The following is a 17,857-nucleotide window of genomic DNA, read 5'->3' on the forward strand; positions in this document are numbered from 1 at the left end:
TATACACTGACCGCTGCAGTGGGGTGGAGCCAGTCTTACTGATTCAAGAGCAGGCAAGTTATTTCCCATCCCGTAAGTATTTTAGATTAGCACCAAATTGCATCTATATTTCTACCTATATTTATAGTACAAGCAATCCTATTTTACAAGGTAAAGGATTAATCTTATGTGGCCTACCAAAAAAACCCTTTAATTTTAAAAATATCAATAGGCATGTGCCAGATCTAGGCTCTGTTTTCATTAAAACTATGCTAAGTTTCCCCTGGAAAAAAAACTCTGGTTCTGCTTGCTTCACCCTCCCGTTCATCAAGAATCCTTCCCAAAGAACAAAGCAGCCACCAATGCACTTCATGTCAGATTTCTTAGAATTAAAGAGATTGACATCTCATCTCAAAGCTCAAAGCTCTTAGTCATGCCACCTCAAAGCTTCAGCTGTTTATGCCATATCTCAAAATGTCAAAATAACTCTTCTGGCAATTAGTATGATTTAAGTTTCTGAGCTACATTTGAACTTCCAAAGTTTTGTTTTTGTTTTGTTTTTTGCCATCCCTTTTTTAGATTGACAGATTGAATGGTACTTAGAAGACCTTGATGAAACATCAGGCCTAATAATTAGCACTGAGAATCATTTCCCTTCAAATTAAACACTAAATTATATAAAGAATTTTTTACTAATCATCCCTACCTAGCAGTACACTGTGACTACATATCTTGATTCACCATTTCTAGTTTTTACATTGCCCCTTTCCATTTATATTACCAACTTTTCCTAAATTCTACAGCTCCTGCTCTCCTCTGTGTATGTGAAACAGGGGTATGAGGAATTCACTAGACATCAACAAATGTTTTCAGCAACATCTACTCCAGTCTGCAATTGTTGTTGTATGACACCTTGATTGCTATTTTAAATAGAGGAGGAGGAGAAGTCTTCTACATAAATAGCAAAAGTAAAGCACCCTTACCAGAAGTACATAAACAAAGAGGGTTATTTTTACAAGAAGAGAATCAAATATTCAGTGCCAACCTTCACGATCTACAATATTAAATCTGACTGATTTAAGAGACTTTTGCCCCACCTTTTCATCACATCCAGACTTCTCGGTGGTTTATAAAATCTGCCAGAAAATACAATGTAGTAACACACACATAAAAGCTGCTGGGTGGCAGATGCCATTTTGAGTGTCCTGTCCTCAGGGTCTTCCTGTCACTGTTACTCTGGCTGTTGGTGTTCTCTTGAACTATGGCAGCCAAATCCTTCCCAAAATAAATTGCTACGCTTCTAGACAGTAGTTAACTATTGTCAGTTTCTCTAGGAATGAGGCTTCGTCTTCAATGCTGCCATAACTCTTCCAACTACTCCCTGCTTGGCAACTGCAGTGGCCAAAGAGACACTGAGTGTAGATGTTGTTCTGTGACCAATCCTTGATTGTCAAGGACGTCTTACTCTGGCTAGTTCCAGGAAATTAGTAATCTTTATTAATGGATCCAAGTCCAGGCACAACAGGGGGAGTGCCTGTATGCTGCCTCTCCTCCTTCTGAAAGTAGTTTTTTAAAAAGTATGTTATGTGTGTGAAAGTGCCATCAAGTTGCAGCCGACTTATGGCAATCCCTTATGGGGTTTTCAAGGCAAGAGACTAACAGAGGTGGTTTGCCAGGGCCTTCCTCTGCATAGCAACCATAAGAACATAAGAAAAGCCATGCTGGATCATACCAAGGTCCATCAAGTCCATCAGTCTGTTCACACAGTGGCCAACCAGGTGCCTCTAGGAAGCCCACAAACAAGACAGCTGCAGCAGCATCGTCCATTGGTGGTCTCCCATCCAAATACTAACCAGGGCTGACCCTGATTAACAAGATCAGCTATACCATGCTGCCTTCCCTCCCAAGTTTGTTACAGGTATCTTTTATACACTTCCTATCAACTACAGGTCATCCACAGAGGACACTTACCTCTTTCTTCTAAGCAAAGGGATTTCTGGCTTACCAATGCATATGCCAATATAACTGTTTCCAACAACAGTCAGCAGTTAGAACTAGCAAGCTGGTCATGAATATAAACACTGATGATCCATTATCCCATGGGTCTAAAAGAAAGACTGTCCCAATGCTCCATAAAAGGTGCCCATGATCAAAGCAGCAACCGAATATATCACATCGTGACTTTAACAATTTGCTAACATTTTTGTCACTGATGGTTTAAGAGTGTGTATAAATATGAAATCTACACAGTCATTCACAGTGAAGGATCCCGTTTTCATACTGAAACATATTTCCAGCATGATAAGAAGCTATCCAGTCCTGAAACTGGGGAACCAACCAGACATACTGTGACTCCAACAAAGGGGGCCAGATAGGGGAAGAAAAACAGCTCAGGTTTCAAGAGAAACAAACCCCACTTTGCTAACCTGTTGCCAATTTCAGAATAATTCCCATTTACTTTCTTCTAAAATTATTTTTATTTTTGCAAATTGCAATAGAGAACATAAGATCTTTGATCCAATTAACTTATGTAATTATGGTAGGGAAGGAAGAGAATATGCTAGTGCATCAGCTTTTTGCCACACTGTGACAGGCTACTTAGGACGCAGAATCCTAATATCAGGCTATGCTAACAGAGGACATTTTGAAAAAGTGTGCTTATACAAAAGTCTTATCTACTCATGCCACTCTGTTCCCTTTTTAACCTACAGAATGTTGTCCTCAACACTTGTTAAGAAAAATTGTAGGTGGTCTACAGTGCATAACGGTTTGGTTGCACCAAGCCAGATTACATAGGAGGTGCCACACTGTAAAATACCATTTTTGTTGCACAATACTGTGGACTGGCTCTTACTGGGGCCCGTCCTTACCCTCCCCGCCCCATGCTTTTTACTTCAAGGTGTGTGGGGGAGAGAAAAATAAAATATTGTTCAAGGCCTGCATGAAAAAGTGCATGTAACAGAAAGGAACATCAGTGAGACACAACTTACACGTTTCTTATTTGGTAAACATTTCTTTACTCAGATTAGAAGAGTAGATTCTAAAATTCCATACTGTATAGAAAAAACAACATTGGCCTCCTGAGATAGATGTGGGACAAGGTTTTTATTTGCTTGACTAAATGAAAATAGCTGGCATTTGCAATGAGGTTGGAAAAATGTACCAAATTAGTCATTAAAAGTGGCATAATTAGGCTATAAGAGCTCTGCAGTTTATTAGAAAAGAACAGAAGGTTCTGATGTTATCCAGAAGCACCCGAGATCTAATACTGTCAAAATGACTGGTTCCAACACTGTCAAAATGACTGGTTCCAACAGCCTCAATCTCCCACCAGAAAACACTTGAGAGAAAAATAAGTGAAAGGGCCCATGAATTCTCTGGAAATCCATAATGCATGAAGGTATGACTTGTCTGCCTTTCATGAAACGAAAGAAGAAAGCAAATTTTTAGCTAAGAAGAGAAAGAGAGCACATATACCGAAGATGGTTGGAATTATTTTTCTTGCTGTGCTCTCTTGGCCTGAGGAAACTGTCATCAAGTATGGGGAAGTTAGCAAGTTCAAAACTCTACAGAAAGGCAAGACAGGATTGTTGAGACAAGTTTGTAAACTGCCTGTACAGTTCTCAGAAGTTTATTAAAATAGAGCTCCAAGTTTTAAAAAGAAGAAAATTGAACACAAGTGATATATTCCTATATAAAACTATACACTGAAAACCTGTCCAATTCAACAACAAAATGATTGAAAAAGAAGCTAAAGAAAGTTCACTATCCCTTTACAAACCATTTCAAAGGCAATTCCGTCAACATTTTAATATCCCTTGGTTAAATTAAATACTGCCAACTTATTTGTTATTTACTTCATTTATACTCACCTTTCTCTCCAAAGGGGGACCAAAGCAATTGCCAGAGGTTGCCTCCAGGGGGTGGGGAGTTCTTGCTCCTGGGAACCCTCTAGCATCTCATTTTTGGAGGTCAGCACTGTAGCCTCAATAGAAGGGAGTTAACTTCACTCTGGGTTCCCTCCTCTCCAGCCCTGAGCCCCTCCAGAACCTGCTAGAGAAGACTCTGGCACTTCCGCTTTGGTAAGAGCTGAAGCCTCCTTTGAAAGGCAAGGCTGCTGCTGTGCAGGCCTAGGAGCCCTCAACTCTACTCACAGGAGGTCTGGGTCTTGCATACTCTGAAGACACAGAGGGGACATGCTACTGGCCCTCAAGCCCTTCCCTCAGTTCCTCCCCCTGTTCCACTGGCAGGTGGGCTACCAGGGCAACATGCTCCTGCTGGGGAGTTGTGCCATGCTCCAGAGCTGCCACTTACTTCGAGGCCAGCATCCAGATACCCCTGGACCTTGGCGCCACCACTAGGCAGGGCTCCCACCGTTGAACGCATTGGCCCCTACACATATCCACTCAGGCTGGTGACTACAGGGGAATGTCCCTCACCCTTGGACAGCAGTTTACATCTTTCTCTTCTCCACTTTCAACTTGCAACAACCCTGTGAAGTAGGTTAGGCCCAGTGTGTGGCTGGCCCAAGGTCATCCCAGCAAGCTTCCATGGCAGAGATCTAGTATGATACTCTAATCACTACACATTACTGTCCTTAATCAGCTCTCATGCTACACTGCGATGTGAGACTCTATACACTTACCACTTCTTTGCTGCTGCAAAACTGTCATTTAGATGAAAGAATTTGTGTTGGCGTCTTTTGCAAGTGAAATGAATGCAACTTGAACAAAGTGATGGATTTAATCTTCTGTCAGGTTTCTCCTCGTACAGTAGTGAGGAGGTAACTTACAGTGGAAGACCAACTGTAGTACATTACTAAATTACAATCTAAATAGGCAACATCCAAGAGATACTGGCTTGGATCCAGTGATCCAGTGATATTTTCCACTGAAGGAAGCCCAACCCCATGCAACTTGTGGAGAATAGGGAACCCTCTGGAACAGCATGAGGAGGATTCAGAGGTCTTCAGCAAAATTGTTCTCCCCACATATTCGCAGAAATTTTCTGCTGGATTCTAATCCAGTCAGTTTTATGTTCTCAAGAATTAAAGAGACATTTTAAATAAAACTGTTAGTGAGACCGACAAAATTATTCAGAGGATGAAGATTTCATTTGGATATGTTTTACATGTAGGGATAAAATACAGCAAGCTTTGGCTGTTCAAAATGCAGGAACTTAGAAACAAGCAGCTGGGGATAACGTCTTTGTGAACCCACCATGTGTGTGTGTGTAAAGTGCCGTCAAGTCGCAGCCGACTTATGGCAACACCTCATGGGGTTTTCAAGGCAAGAGACTAACAGAGATGGTTTGCCAGCACCTTCCTCTGCACAGCAACCCTGGTATTCCTTGGTGGTCCCCCATCCAACCTCTAACCAGGGCTGACCCTGCTTAGTTTCCAAGATCTGACAAGATCAGGCTAGCCTGGGACATCCAGGTCAGGATGAGCCCACCATACCAGAAAGTTACTGAGAAAAGGAAGCAACTCCTTGCATGAACTGCCAGGAATCAAGAGAACAAGGCTTACTTACTGGAAAAAAAATGCAAACCACACCTCAGATTTCAAATCCTTTCATACTGTAATATATGACACTGCAGCCTACATTTAGTAGTCTGTTCCTGTCATCCTACCGTGTGAGCAAAGCACAGCAGCGTATTCTCTTTTCTAGTCAGAAGCTACATTAATATTAGTAGGTATTAAAAATTAAGTGTATGCCTCTCTAATTACTTCATTTGCAAACTGCCACTGTTAACAGTTAAATGTTCCAACAAGAGGTAATACCCAGCCATTCCTAGATAAAGTCAAATAGAATGCTGTTTCAAAGATCCATTTACACAGAAATCCATGTCATTTTAGAGCAAAACAATTTTGCATAAAGCTGGGAAATTGAGAGAGAGAGAGACTCATGCTTAACAGTAATATATTTTACAGCAAAAAAAATTAAAAAGGTAAAAAAAAGAGCTAAAAGAAGATCTAAACATAAGACTTAAAGGTTTCTATCACACAGCCCAAACTTATCTCCAATTTGAAATTCTTCCCACAAATAAAGCACCATCTGCAACCAGAATCCAATCCAATTTACCGTAAAATAAATTATCCCTTGTTGTCAAGGTGATTTCATGGTAGCATCCTGGGGAAAGGCAGATTAAACATAGCCCCAAAGAAATGGGAGGGGTATTTTATAATATTTATTTCTATCAGAACAGATTAGAAATGAATTTGCCAAAATCTCTCTCAATTCATCAGGTCACAATCATTGCTAGCTTCAGACAGCCATGTTTCCTCCAGTTAAAACACTTTAATTTAGAATGCACATATCCCCCACACATGAGGCCAACTGGACATCTAGAATGACAGCTCAACTGTTGTAATACTAGAGCATTAATCTTAACCAGTTACGTAGTTTGTTCAGTGCAATTCATTTGTTTCCTTATATCCCCTTCATTTCAAAGCTATAGATCAATACAGGTCAAGTGTTTCAGTTTTACAACAAGACATATTCTAACTCTTCATTTTCAGAGTAACAGATCAGACAACTGCAATTCATCACGCATATGAAGACTACTGTTTCCATCCTCAACCATTCCATGGCAGCATGGTGTTGTGGTTAAGAGCAGTGGACTCTAATCTGGAGAACCGGATTAGAACCCACTCCTCCACATAAGCAGCGGACGCTAATCTGGTGAACTGGGTTGGTTTCCCCACTCCTACACATGAAGCCAGCTGGGTGACCTTGGGCTAGTCACAGCTCTCTTATAGCTCTCTCAACCCCACCTACCTCACAGGGTGTCTGTTGTGGGGAAGGGAAGGTGATTGTAGGCCGGTTTGATTCTTAAGTGTTAGAGAAAGTCAGCATATAAAAACCAACTCTTCTTCTTCTAGTTCTTCAACAGGAAACAACATTCTTACAATGAGGGCCAAACCAGAGAAAAAGCCAAGAGTCCTGTGAACATATCTCTGAATGGGAAGGGGGTTCATTCCAATTGAGGACATGTTGTGAAGGGGGATTAACCTTTTCCACTCTTACATCATTTCCATGGCCTGAAATGGATGGGGAGGACTGCCTTGTGATGTCCCCCTGACACGTGTGGTAAATTTTGTTTCATGGTACGGGAATCTCATTAAGGAAAAAATGCAGGTTCCTACACTGATGCCTGTTTACTGGCCAGTGAGTAAATTGGCAGCTCCGAGGAACCATGTTCCACAAGCCTAGGAAAGTTAGCAATGGCCCCAAAGACCAATGTGAATAAGTGAGGGAGAATAACTGGGAAGAAGGTGCTTGAATTTTTGATAAATTGACACTTAATGAAACTACACTTTCACTCTGCTTCCATTTTTGAACTTTTCAAATATAGCAGCCAACACCCTCCATGCAAAAGCTACCAAAACGATTGTAATCCCAGATTCTGCATCTCAGCTCTCAGCACTTTGTTCCATGGCTATGATCTAGACGACGATGAAAACACAGAGCAACTGAAGCAATGTGCTTCACAAGGGTTCCCATTGCCAAAGAAACAATCTGCTCTTTAAACTAAACAATGCCTTATCTTTTTTTGTAATAGGAAACATTGTGGCAAACAGAACAGACCAAGCTCCAGGCTGCACACATGGTTCTCCTTCATGATCTTCTTTACTTACATCCTGGAACAAGGTTAAAATGGAAATGTATTCCAGTTTGTATATTTTGACTATTGAGGCTTCTTCTCAGGGGTCCAAGCTAAAGGGTCTCCTAGGTGTAAAATCTGTTGGAGTTCCTTAAATTAGTAAAATAGCTTTCCCATTACAAATACATCTCTCACACTAAAATGTTTTTGCATCAATTCAGAGCACTTAACATTTAACAACCAAGCTCTGGTTTGTGATCAAAAACCAATTAGGAAAGACCTAAATAGACAAAACTATTTCTGCGATTAGAGTCGTTAACAAATACTCAGCATCGGTTTCATTTGTATATTGATTTAAAATCATTAAGTGAGTAGACAGAGTTCTGTTTCACCTACTGTTGTATGCAGAATAGAAAGGTAAACACAGGTTCCCACAACTTGCTTCACAATTGGTTCAACAATGTCATGAGAAAAAAATATTCCATGTGCCGGAGAAATGCAGAATACTTGAAAGAGCTTTACTGCCCCCTGGCGAACCAATGCAAACCCATTCAGGTCAATGTTTAAATATTCAAACACAGAACACTAAAGCCGTATTTCTCAAATTGATGCTTTCCCATATGATGACAAATATAGTCCCACAGCTATAACAGAAGAAGGGAATATAATATGGGGAAGCCAGATAAGAAGAAAAAAAGGGGGGGAAATATCTGGATCACGTTTACATACGCTTCTCAAAAAGAAATAATAAATGAAAGAAAGCATTTAGTTCATAAGGGCATATACTTTTATAAAAAGATCTGTATGACCCAATTTTGTTTTAGTTAAGAGGCAAGCTACTGTTTATACATGTTACTCATTGGTATTTGCATACAACAAAGTTTCCAAAATGAGGACATTAAATGTATTGCCAAAGAAATGACTGCACAATTTTGACCAATTGGTTCACATTTTTAAAACCAGGTGAAAACAATGAATAGTGAGGGATTTTCTGCTTAACTGGAGCCTAATGAGGAGCAAGCAAGACTTAAGTATTTGGGCGAGCATTCAACAGTCAGAGTGGAATGGGTACAGGGTAATTATATAAGGTTTTTTGAACTGTAGATAACTGTCATCTGGACAGGATGGGGTAGAAACTGGACTACCTAAAAACTAAGTTTAATAAGCAGGTTCTTTCATTTATTGTCGATGTTGTGACAACAAAACACAAAAACTAACAGAGACCCAACTGATAAAAATCCAGCTGTGCATATGGCTGCATGCCAACAGTTTGACTGGATTGCTGCTACAATTATGGCCACACCTACAGTTTTTATCAGTGACTATATCACCATAATTAAACAAGCCTCATATTTAACGGTTCTGGATCACCTTCCAAGTTTACATGAGGCAAGCAAAAGCTGAATTAAGTAATTTCAGACAAAAATGAGAAACTGGTTGCCATTTAAGGTCCAACTATAAAATTTCAAGAAATCCATTACTTATGTTGCTATAAACGTATATGCCATTTAATGTATATTTTTGGAACCTGAGAACTAGGCAAGCCTGATGATCTACAGCAAAGAAAATTAAATAAAGGACATGGGGGGGGGAACCTTCTTACCTTTGAATCTTGATTGCTCACTCCAAGTTCCAATACAGCTTGAGGAGACTTCTGTTTTGCTTGGGTAGACTGAGCCATCTGAAGGTTAAGCTGCCATCCAACCGTCTCAAGCTATGATACACAAATGCTTATTACAATAAGACATACCAATAAGACAATGCATTTTTCTGTTACAACCACTGCTTAGTGATTGGGGTCAGCAAAAGGCAGCCTGGTAACTGTAGAGGGAATGGTGGTTTCAACAAAATTTCATCATTCTTCCTACCCTCAACTGCCTGTACTTGAGAGGTTTCTCTGTGAAAATGAGACCTTCTTTAACAAATTGATCTGCTCTCCTGGAATATGTTCAGTCATGCCTAACAGTACCACAAAAATAAATGTATAGTACTTTTACTTGTTAGCTAGTTTAGATTCTGCAAGACTGACAGTGTAAAAGGAAAGACGTGCTCTTCCTTGAACTGACCAAAATTCAAGCTCAAAAGCAAAGTTGCAAACTCTACATGATGAATTCAATAGCAACTTAGAAATTTACAGTGGTACTTTGACAGGCACTTTTGAGGAGGGCATCAAAAAACTACTGTTATAATGTTTGCAGAAAACAGATTCTGCCAGGATTTTTCGCAAATAAGGCTGAACTGGTTGTATTCGCTAATATAGCTTTCCTTTTACTACTGTAAAGTATCGGGTGTTGGTAAGCCATGGGCGCAAAGGATAAAAACAGCAGCCAAACATGAGTGAAACCCTGTTTCCACTAGGATATTAGAAATCATTTAGACAAGAACTGCCAAAGGAACCAAGAGGCACTGTACCAGTGCTGCCCCTCATTCACATAATCTGAGATACCACTGGGAGTGTCATATCTGGGCCCTTTCTGCACATAATGATTTGTATAGTGGTGAACTCACGTAGAACAGTCCTCCCACAGGCTTGCATGAAGTATAGTTAAGTTAAAATGGGCACAAACTCAACTTTTTGCCAGATTCACATGAGTGCCTCCCTCCTTCCTCTTCTCCCTTCATGCACAGAGTACAAGAAAGGAAGACGCCAACTCCAGCATGGGATAACCAGAGTTAGTTTCCCCACTCATGCACTAACTGGGTCTATAAGGCAGAGTTATATTTGAGCTTAGAATCCCAGACAGCAGGGACACAGTAAATCTAGTTAGCCTGTGTTCATACGAGGCAGGTAGCTGGAGTTAGTTAGGATTCCTTTGTTGCGCTGTGTAAGAGCACAGAGGAAGGAGGAACACATTCAAGCTCAGCAACAAGCCATGCGTATTTTAACTTAACCCGCGGTTAAGTCTGCCATCTGAATGCAACTTCCCTGTCTACAAGCCAATCTGGTCCTAACAGCCATACAGCTCACAAATCTATTATTATGCAATATCTGAAAGTTGGTTTATTTATAAACACTTTATTTCATATGTGACATTTATTTGTATGTGTGACTTCCACTGGGAAAATCAAACAGGAACACCATATGGTAAACCCATTTAAACACTATACATCAAGATATTTAAAGCCTCAAGCAAAGGGAAAAATGATTCTCAGAAGTTCGGAGATAGAATGAATAAACATCTATTTTAATGCTGAATAATGAACAATATAGTTTCAGTGAATTCATCTACCAGTCATCCGTTAGGCAAGGAATCCTCTAACATATTGGCATTAGAACCTTTGTTTTAAAAGTATAGCTATCTTCTATAGAGTCAAGGATACTATGAATAGTATGGTCATCTGGGGACAGAAACTCACATGCAGGTAGCAGCATCTAAGTCATTTGCTATCAGGACGTTTGTGAACTCAAGTGGGTTTGTATTTTCAGATACAGAATCACCATTGGGACAGTCATTGTGTAGTAACTGAGTATATACTACATGCTGCAACAGCCTTCTGCTAACGCAGTGCCCTAAGCTTCCAAAAATACCCTTGAAGGCATAGGTAGATCAATGACAACTAGCTTCTCAAACAAGCCTCCACAACCTCTTCCTCTTTACAGGAGACAATTGCTCCAAACCACAAAATCTAAACTCTCCTTACATGGGGTGTAAAGACAGAAGCACCATTCTGTGTTCTTGACCAAAGTTTTATTCTCCATTTTGAATGCGAAGTGTCACCTTCAGTAATTTTCCAGAGGCTCAGTTCACAGAGATCTAACAAGTAACACCTGCAGCTTGTTTGGCCAGTAGATAGCCAGCCAAGGACACCCTGCATTCCAGCTTAATTGGATGGTACAATTCATCTGTGAGAAGGATGGGAGGGGGGATGAGTTCACTCCTTCGCTCCTGAGAAGTGGACTGGTCAGAACCAGTCTGAACCATCTAGAGGTTTCTCCCCGTGTGATACTCTGATTGGGAGAGATGGGTCATCTGACCTGAGTTCAGAAATCCATATGTTAGGCCTTATGGTGAAAAATCTCTCTTTTTTGCTTTGCTTCCTTCTCGTTTCGGAACACCAAATCTTCAGCACTTCAGTGTAATGTGTAGACTCTGCAATGCTTTGTGCCCAGCATGTTATGCTGAGACGTGAACCAGCGAGTTAGAACACCTGCGAAGTAACAGTTAGTAAGTATTTCTGATTAGCTACGAGTTTGGGGGTTACCGCACTTGTATTCCCAGTGATGCATTAAGAGTTTGAAAACGTTCTAAAAAATACTGTTCGCACTTTCTATGTATTCCCAGCGATGTATTAAGAGTTTGAAAACATTATAAAAAATACTGTTCGCACTTTGTTTGGCCCCTTTAGCTGTGAAGACGTCTTCCAACCATTTATAAGCCGTGGTATCCAAAAACCCTTTTAAAACGATGTTTTTTACAACATTTTCAAACTCTTAAAACATCACTGGGAATACAAAGTGCGGTAACCCCCTACGTTATTTTAAGCAGTGTGCCTTTAAACTGTAACCTGTGTTTTAATCAGTATCTTTGCACTTCTCTTAATAAAGCCTTTTCAGCTTTTTAAAAGGCGGTGGCTTGAGTTTACTGGCCTGGGCTGGGTTATTCTACAAACAAGGTCTGAGTCCCGGAGGGGGCTCAGTCTTGACACGTGGCATCGACTTTTCACTTATGCTCAGCTGGCCGTCATTTTGGAAGGTCTTCAGCGACACAGGCTTAGCCAAAGTGGCGTTCCCTTCCCTGCTATATCCAACCCATATAATACCCTTGACGCCACTGCATCAGAGAACATGTGCTGTATCACAGTTTCCTTCTGCACTATGCTTTTTTGTGGGCTGATTATTATACCACATTTGTATTGAGAACAAAAATATGGGATACATTTTCAGTTACTTAACATTACAGAACTTCAAAAGTACTGAAGCCATCACACAAACCATACAGCAGGTCAATAGTGTTTGCAAGCAAAGGAAAAATTAAGCAACTTTCTTTTCAAATATTGAATGGTCTTATTTTTCCAGTGCAATTCAAGTAGATTTCCCCCCATTGCCAGCAGCCAGGAATGCTTTAAGAATTTTTGATTAATGTACCATATGCTGCCAGACTGCCTCAGAACGGCTTACCTATTTATTTTATTGAAAGGAAAATTGAATAGAATAGAGTTCATCCTATTTTGACTGCTTAGGGTCCATGATAGATTACCACAATAAAGTGGGACAGACATAGAGACGTGGGTTATTTAAGACATGCTGAGAAACAAGGACACAAACTGGAACCCACCAAATGAGCAAATGTACTTTCTATGTTTTGCTTTTGCAGGGTAATAAACATGCTTTTAACAGGAACATGTTCTAAGGATCGTTTAACAAAGACAATTTTCATGCCTACTAGGCTTACTGTCAGTACACAATTCAAAATAGTTTTCCAGAAGCAGTAGCTACCCGATCGCATTAAAAGAGCGATCAACTGACTTCAACCTTGCAGAGTCTCCTTTTGTTGACTAGAATCTCATGGCAGACAAAAGGATTTTGAATTTGCAAAATAGTGCACATCCACAACTTCATCAATCAAGGTATAACTTATATGTGTTAGGTAATCCTGAGCACACAATCTTGATTCAGTTCAGTTTATTTACAGTCATTTGACAAGCAGATAAACATTGTTAAAATTGATTAATACAGAGCCAGGATTACAATTTTGACACAATCTTGATTATCATTAGCAGCTTTCTGGGTCCAACCAAAATCCACCTGACCCAACATACTTCAGAAAGCAGCTACGGTAGTAAGTAGGGGATCCACTGAGAACTGGCCAATGGTCCAGCAGTGACCCACAGACCTACTTTCTGTTCGAGCCTGCATTAAAGAGTGGCACTGTTCTATCCAAAGGCACAACATAACCTATTCGTAATCTGAACAAATGATACTTGAAAACCAAGCACCTGAAGAAAAGTTTATAAGGGATGATGAATCCTTTCATATAAACTTGTATACATTCACAAAAATCATTAACTGGAGAGCCAAGGTGAGAGATACCTATCCTTTCCTCTCTTTAAAGACCCATCCTACAATCCATTTTCATTGCTGAAGAACACACAACACTTTGTTCCATTTAGGTGAGAAGAAGAGTTGGTTTTTATACCCTGCTTTTCTCTACCTTAAGAAGTCACAAAGTAACTTACAATCATCTTCCCTTCCTTTCCCCACAACAGTCACCTTGTGAGGTAGGTGGGGTTGAGAGAACTGTGACTGGCCCAAGTCAAGCGGGCTGCATGTAGAGGAGTGGGAATCAAACCCGGTTCTCCAGATTAGAGTCCACTGCTCTTAACCACTACACCACGCTGGATCTCAATGTGCCAGTTCTGGAAAAAGTACTTCAACTTAATAGGATAGTTAATGCTGTGAACAACATGGTTCTGGAACTCAGAAAACAAGAGCAGAGGAAAGGGGAGACAGAGAGGGGATGCTTATAGTTTGCAGAAATCTGTGTAAGAACTGGACCCTACTGAAATCACATTTGAGCCATATTTTATGTCTTAAGCTGCTGGAGCCTGCTGGGGTCAGCTCAACCCTCATGAAGTCTAGGCTGCTGCTGAGAGGACACAATTAGAGAGGTACTCATCACTGAAGGAATCCAGGTTCTCACGCTGTTCTGGAACAGACAGATAACCAGGGAAACACCTAGAACTCTGTGATATTTCAATGTGCTCTCACTTTGTATGGGGACACCCACACTCCATGCAGCAGAACTCTTCCACAAAGCCCAAAAGCTTTCTTCTAAAGTATAAATTTCAACCTAGTTTATATAATGTCTCCAAAACACTGAATGAATGCAGTGAGGGCTTCCATTACTTGCTTGCATTACTGAAGAGTCACATTTTACATTAGTTTCTTATTTGCGCTCTGAGTTAGTGAAATTTAAGCTAAAGAATTGATGCATGAAGGATTAGTGTTCCTACATGGCTTTTTAGCTCAAGAGGAAAGGCATATTATGTTATGCATGTAAGATTAACTTAATGTGATATATAACAGTGTTCTAAAACAGACTAAACAGTAGTAAGATCACGATGGGTAGCCATGTTAGTCCGACTGTGTGTGTGTGTGTGTGTGTGTGTGTGTGCGTGCGTGTGTTAAGTGCCATCAAGTCGCAGCTAACTTATGGTGACCCCTTTTTGGGGTTTTCATGGCAAGAGACTAACAGAGGTAATTTGCCAGTGCCTTCCTCTGCACAGCAACCCTGGTATTCCTTGGTGGTCTCCCATCCAAATACTAATCAAGGCCAACCCTGCTTAGCTTCTGAGATCTGATGAGATCAGGCTAGCCTGGGCCATCCAGGTCAGGGCTAGTCTGACTGTAGCAGTAGAAAAGAGCAAGAGTTCAGTAACACCTTAAAGACTAACAAAATTTCTGGCAGGGTATGAGTTTTTGTCAGTCACAACTCAGGTATTTCATGAGCTTCAGGTATTTGAAGAAGTGAGCTGTGACTCAGGAAAGATCATACTCTGCCAGAAATTTTGTTAGTCTTTAAGGTGCTACTGGGCTCTTGCTCTTTTCTACTAAATAGTAGTAAGATAGGCACCCACCCAAAATCAATCATTTTAGCACTGGGAAACAAGTTGAAAGGGGAAGATATGCACCATCAAAAATTAGACAGAGTGGCTGTTAACTTCCATATTGCTTCTGGTAATGCACAATTTTCAAAGCTCTCTGCTGTCAAATGATTCTCATTCTTAGCAAACAGAGGGGGTTACCGCACTCAGCCTTCTAGGGCATTTTTTAAAGCTTGACAACGTTATACAATACATTGTTTCCGATGTGTTCCCTACCGCACTCAAGGGCAGCTGGCTGGGCTAGGAGGGGGGGAGGGCTTCTCGCCGGACTCGCGGGTCCTGCCAGCGCTCCGAGAGGCGCCCGGGAGAAGGGCAGCTGGCTGGGATCGCGTGGCGGGGAGAGCCGGGAGGGTCATTACACGGGGCACATGGGGAAAATGACGTCACTTAAACGGAGCAAACCAATACACCGCTTGTAAAGGGTTTTTGAATACCACGGCCAAAAGACGTCTTCACAGCTGAAGGGGCCAAAGTAAGTGCAAACACCATTTTTTACAACAATTTCGCACTCTTAATAAATTGGTGGGAACACATTGGAAGTGCAAACAGATTTTTTTACAACTTTTCCAAACTCTTGAAACATCGCTGGGAATACCTAGTGCGGTAACGGCCAGACTCTTTCTACGAGAGATTTAGCTCCACAGAACTTGTCTCACTTAAAAGCTTCTTTTAAAAATACCTTCCAAGGTTATTAGCCTGATTATTACTGAACTGAGCACTAAATGTTTCTGCCAAGACATTCAGCTAATATAACAGCACTTTTTGCATTTATGGGACTTTTTGTATGAGACTCATATTGTGCCACACACACATTTTTGAAAGAATGTAGGGAGGATCTGACCGGACCATAGATCTTCTGTAACAAGATTCTATAGCTAAAGGAAGTAATTATGTTTTGTTTTTTTATATTCCCCAGAAGACCAAGGAGGGGCAGGTTATGATGAAATCCAGAACACTGTTGCACTGACTCAATCTTTTTCCAGCAGCCAGCAGAAGACAGCCAAGCTCCAACAGATTCCAGCCATGCCTGCTTGAGCCAGTGGCTGTGTGCAACTGCGAAATTGTTGTATCCGATGTGAACTGTTGCGCAAAGGCTGCCACAAACGGACATGAGCCCCACTTTAAGTGGCTGTAACAGGTCAGATCATTTACAGCAGTTTCAGGGCTTGTCAATTAGCCCCCCGCTGGCATACCACCCCCCACACCTGACTTTGGTTTCTAGTGCCTGCCTGCTTGTGCAGATGGGGCAGAGTTTGTGGACTTCAGCCTTTGAAGGGTTGGATCCTCAGGTGTCCTTGCACAAGACTGAAGCATTTCCATGAAAACTGGGCACGCACACTCCCTTGCCTTAGTGTATTTCCCATTCAACTTACAGTGTGCCACACTGTCGCTCACAGTGCTCCTAAAGATCTCTCGACCTTCAGGAGCAAATTTTTAGGAGATATATGGGTGTATGCAAGAAGGGAGGCAGATGGGCAAGATCTGTTCTGCAATCGGAGATCAACTCATGGTTGTCTAGATCCAACCCATATCTTCCCAGAATGAAAAATATTTTCAGCCTTTTTTGCAACCACTAATATTCTCCTGCTGACACAGTAGTATCACTAACTACTGAAATGAAAAAGGAGCAGTTACAAAGCTAAGGCATGAGAAATATAAATACCTTATTGATCTGCCTTATAACTAACTATCAATCAGGTCCCATTTGTCTCTAGTGATGTCATCACTAGAGCATAACAAAATAAATTCTAATATCCATTTCCATATTAAATCTTGGCACATCTTTGGAGTTACTTCTCTTAGTTCTGCTGCTTTTGGCATTAGCTGTGTTTCTAATCAAGCTGTTAATATGAACACGCTTGCTTTGAGCTTCTTCCAATTAATTTCAGGCCAACTACCAACACAAAGCCCCCCCCCCCAAAAAAAACCTTGTACGGCACACAGAGATTTTAATTTATATTAACCACTGACACAACAGCCATTTGAAGGTAATAACTAATATGTGCACTCAAGGATGTGAATCTTCCTGGATGCAGCTACAAGCTGAGTTGTGAACAGCAAAAATCACAGGGCATATTCCTTCAGGGACTATCAATCCAGGAAGGCAAATGTCTCTAACACACAGAGGGTATGTTTGAAATTCTGTCCGCCTGCCTCAGAACATCCTTCTTAATCGAACAACAAAAAAGGGGGGAAAACTCAACCAAATATCTAGACAAAGCTTCAAAGGCTGAGGTACAAACTATACAATATAACAAAATAATTACATTTACTGCAAGGTGTACACAGTAAAATTGTTAAAAACACAGGGCCTGTGTTTATTGTAAAATTCAATTAAAAAAAAAACAACCAGGGCCTGGAATACAGGATACATATAAAAAACCAATATAAAATTCTTATGCACAGCTTGCTACACAAACAGTGTAAATGACCAATACTTGACCAGAAGCGTTTCAGCCTGAGTAGGCCTTCCTCAGTGGTCATAAATACATAAAGTTATAAAAAACACATCTGGAAATAAACCTTATAAAATAGTTTTATCTAATATTTTGTGTGGCTTGATGTAAATTCTTAACCCAAATTGTGGGTTTCGCCACATGGACAGTTGCTCACACAATCTGATGCATAATGAACAATGCTTCCGGAGGTGTGTACATGAACCTGTGAT

The 17,857-nt window shown here is 40.8% G+C and overlaps 1 protein-coding gene across 1 annotated transcript in view; it reads right to left on the reverse strand.

The window, feature by feature from the left end:
• Nucleotides 1-17,857, reverse strand: part of COMMD10 (COMM domain containing 10) — a 68,111-nt gene that overhangs the window by 40,396 nt on the left and 9,858 nt on the right. Inside the window, exon 5 of the mRNA XM_056848556.1 lies at nucleotides 9,188-9,298. Within this exon, the coding sequence (XP_056704534.1) occupies nucleotides 9,188-9,298 (111 nt within the window). The remainder of the gene's footprint in view (nucleotides 1-9,187; nucleotides 9,299-17,857) is intronic.

This window comes from Euleptes europaea, chromosome 4, assembly GCF_029931775.1.
Source record: "Euleptes europaea isolate rEulEur1 chromosome 4, rEulEur1.hap1, whole genome shotgun sequence".
NCBI classification, from domain to species: domain Eukaryota; kingdom Metazoa; phylum Chordata; class Lepidosauria; order Squamata; family Sphaerodactylidae; genus Euleptes; species Euleptes europaea.